This window comes from Neomonachus schauinslandi, chromosome X, assembly GCF_002201575.2.
Source record: "Neomonachus schauinslandi chromosome X, ASM220157v2, whole genome shotgun sequence".
In the NCBI taxonomy this organism is placed as follows: Eukaryota; Metazoa; Chordata; class Mammalia; order Carnivora; family Phocidae; genus Neomonachus; species Neomonachus schauinslandi.
Window position 1 is genome coordinate 44,556,073 of NC_058419.1, and position 3,374 is coordinate 44,559,446.

General features: G+C 49.4%; 1 protein-coding gene across 2 annotated transcripts; it reads right to left on the reverse strand.

Moving 5' to 3' along the window:
- Positions 1-430: 430 nt before the first annotated feature.
- Positions 431-1,470, reverse strand: BEX3 (brain expressed X-linked 3). 2 transcript variants are annotated; one of them, XM_021691215.2, is made up of 2 exons: positions 1,400-1,470; positions 431-1,041 (listed from the first exon to the last, which is right to left on the reverse strand). In XM_021691215.2, the coding sequence occupies exon 2, from the start codon at positions 1,012-1,014 to the stop codon at positions 676-678; it is 339 nt and encodes a 112-aa protein (XP_021546890.1). In that variant the 5' UTR covers positions 1,015-1,041; positions 1,400-1,470; the 3' UTR covers positions 431-675. The 2 variants fall into 2 exon arrangements, with proteins under 2 accessions (XP_021546890.1, XP_021546899.1); XM_021691224.2 differs by having other exon boundaries at positions 431-996; positions 1,400-1,443.
- Between the last annotated feature and the right edge of the window lie 1,904 nt (positions 1,471-3,374).

Consider the following 3,374-nt stretch of genomic DNA (forward strand, 5'->3'; position numbering starts at 1 on the left):
TTTTTTTTTTTTAAAGATTTTAATTATTTATTCATGAGAGATAGAGATAGAGAGAGGCAGAGGGAGAAGCAGGCTTCCCACGGAGCAGGGAGCCCGATGCGGGACTCGATCCCAGGACCCTGGAATCATGACCTGAGCCGAAGGCAGACGCTTAACCATCTGAGCCATCCAGGCGCCCCAAAACTGGAAAATTCTTAAAGTTCACTCTTAAAGTTTGTTGAACCAGTATTATATACCTGTACTATATTTGGACTCCTTGAAAAATTGTTTTTGCTTCTAAAACTCCAGATAAGAAGAAGAAAAAAGTCACATATTATCCAACTACAGAGAAATGGTACCCAGTTAACACCCTGAGACATCTTATTTCTGATTGGGGGGGTCATATAATATATACATATGCTTTTAAATGAGACAATAATAAATGTATAGGTTGCTTTTTAATTGCTTTATTAACTTTACACTTTTTCATGCAACTGGGTGACTCTACTGTTGACAGAAACTTAGACTGGGTGCCAAGGCAATCTTCAATTGGAATCTGGTAACACAAACCCACCTGACACATGAAAATTACATAAGGTTCACAGCAAACGAATCAGTAAAGGTATATCAGGTAAATGCAAGGAAAAAGAAAACAGTGTTGAATCACAGTATTAATCTCATGGAAAATGGCAGGAGTCAAGGCATAAGGCAAAATTCATCATGATGGTCATGGTGATTAGAGAGCTCCCCCATCAGGATACGCAGACAATTCCTCAACTGCAGCTCCCTAAGTTTTCTCCTGATTTCTCTCATCTCCTCCATGAACATTTCCATATCATCTCCATCTCCACCCATCCCATCATTGACCTGCCTATTGGGTATGGCCCATCGGAAATTTGGAGCAAGTCGGCGAGCCTGTCCCCGTCTATTATTTCCTGCAGGTTGGTGGCCTTCTCCCCCTCCCAAAGGGCGGTCTTCCTCTCCATTCTGCATGGGCTGCTCCATTTCTTCGTTTTCCTGGTGGATATTTGCCATGAGATTTTTTTTTTCCTGGTTGTTTTTCTTTGAACACAAGTAAGACAAAGGCAAGGAGAGAGACTGAATGCTTGGTGCACTGACCAGCAGGATTCAGAGCTCTGATATCTAAGGTTTTGTAAATTTTATTTTTTTTCCCACCTTAGGAGCTTCAGGCGTCCTCTAGGGGGCCTCCGAATCGAGCCCCTCCCTCCAGCTCTCTCTTTTTCCCTCCCTCCCCCGAAGCCCACCATTTTTCCTTTCCCAGGATTCTTTCCCCGAGCTCCGCAGGCACCAAAATGGAGGACTGGGGGGCAGGGGAATGGGGTGGATGAGGTAGATGGGAGGGGGGGGTCTCAAACTGTGCTCTGCACCCGCCCCCCCCCCCCCTGTCCCCCGCACCGACCTGGGCCTATCCTTGCTGTCTCCTCCTTCTCCCGATTCTCGCCGTGAGTGCGCCGCCACGACACTTGACACCTACACCCGCAGACCTGCAGAGGGCCGGCGTGGAGGGAGCGGAGACTGTTGCGAAGAGCTTGGCGCCGACCGGCCACCACCTGGTCCTTTCCGGGTCCCGGCCCCCCCGGCCGCCCCCCATCTGCATTCCCGCCCTCACACCTAGCCCCCCCCATCCTGCCCCGGAGGTTCACCATTTTCCTGTAGGAACTTGGGGGTGATTTCCAGTCGCTCTTAGTTGCTCTGCTGCACCCCCCAACGGCCGCCCCAGCACCCCCACCCCAGGGGGCCACTACTGATGTGCCCAAGAATGCTGGGTGTGGAGAAAGCTGGCCGGGACCCGCTGCGCCGACCCCCTGCGCCGGCCTCCGGGGTAGGCCGACAGCTGCCTACCTGGCCTCGGCGCGCGGGCCCGGAGCCCTTACCTGCAACGCTTTCCTCGGGCCCGATGCCAGCCCGCCAGGCGCAGGACCGCGGGGAGCCGGTACCCAGACGGGAGTGACGACTGCACCGAAGGCTGCGTCGCTCTGCTGCTCCAGGTCACGTGAGGGCCCCGCGTCACCAACGCGCTCGCCCCCCAACTCCAGCGGTTTGTGCGGCGGGAGTACCCGCCTCCACCCCTCGCCTCACGCACAAGCGCAGGCAACCCCCTCCGCCTGTTTCTGCGCTGAGCCCCAGCGCGCACCGCCCTGTCACTCAGCTTGGTCCTCTCCTCCCTGCGGCTGGAGTTTACCCTTCTCTGGTTACCCGGGAAGGTCTGCAACACCCTCCACCCCTCCCACTCCCGCCCCGGGCCTTGAGTTTGTCCAGTTCTGCTTTCTCTCCCCTTCTCGCTGGCCGCACCCCCTCTTTCCCCCACCCACCCTCAAGTGCACCGCCACCATTGCCACTGCGTCCCCTGAATTCAGATCCCCAGGAAATTTAGAATGAGGGCTGGGGTGGGGTGGGAGCAGGGGACTTGTCGGAAAGAGGCCAGGAGACAGAGCGAATTCTTCCAGAGAATTTCTTTTATTTCCTTTTTTTTAAAAAAAAATCAGCATGCCTCAAAAAATTAACAGTTGCGAGATTTCACTTTTGAAAGAAACGCTTCATCTTGCGGGATGAAAAAGCCACATTTACTCATTATATTCACCTGTATAACACAGAAAATATTTTCTGAGTTCCACACATTAACATCCCTCTTGAAACATACTAGCTTGTTTCAAATTTCTATTTTGAAAAAAGAGGCATCTTTATGTACACAGTTGGTATTTTCAAAACGATCTGTAAAGTAAATCTTTAGGGAGAAGTCCAGTTGTCAGATATTGGCCATTTAATGTAAATTTGTGATGTTTTTGATACCATGGTCTTTGGAGAAAAGGAGCCTTTTTTACTCCCTGTTTTCCTTTACAAACTTTCCAAACCACCCCTACAAATATCTTCTTAGAATGATCGGAAGTATACAATATGCAGAAGTTAGTTCCACAGCCATCTGCCTTTTGATGTAAATGAGAAAAATATTAGAAATAAGCAGGGGGTTATGATCTCACTGATACGTGGAATTTAAGAAACAAGCAGAGGATCATAGAGGAAGAGAGGAATAAATGAAACAAGATGAAACCAGAGAGGGAGACAAACCATAAGAGACTCTTAATCTTAGGAATCCCTTGAAACTGAGGGTGGGCTGGAGGGGAGGGGGATGGGGGAATGGGGTAACTGGATGATGGACATTGGGGAGGGTATGTGTTGTAATGAGCACTGGGTCTTATATAAGATAAGAATCACAGACTTATACCCCTCAAACAAATAATACAGTATATGTTAATTAATTGAATTTAAATTTAAAAAAAGAAAATAAGCAGGGGGTATATGAAGCAACTAAACTTGAGACTGAAATTCACCTTGAGTGAATTGAGTAAATGTTCCTTTCTCCACCTTGGAGTAAG

What these genes read in the sequence shown, in the direction of transcription:
- BEX3 (XM_021691215.2), bottom strand. Translation starts at nt 1,014, where the DNA reads ATGGCAAATATCCACCAGGAAAACGAAGAAATGGAGCAGCCCATGCAG.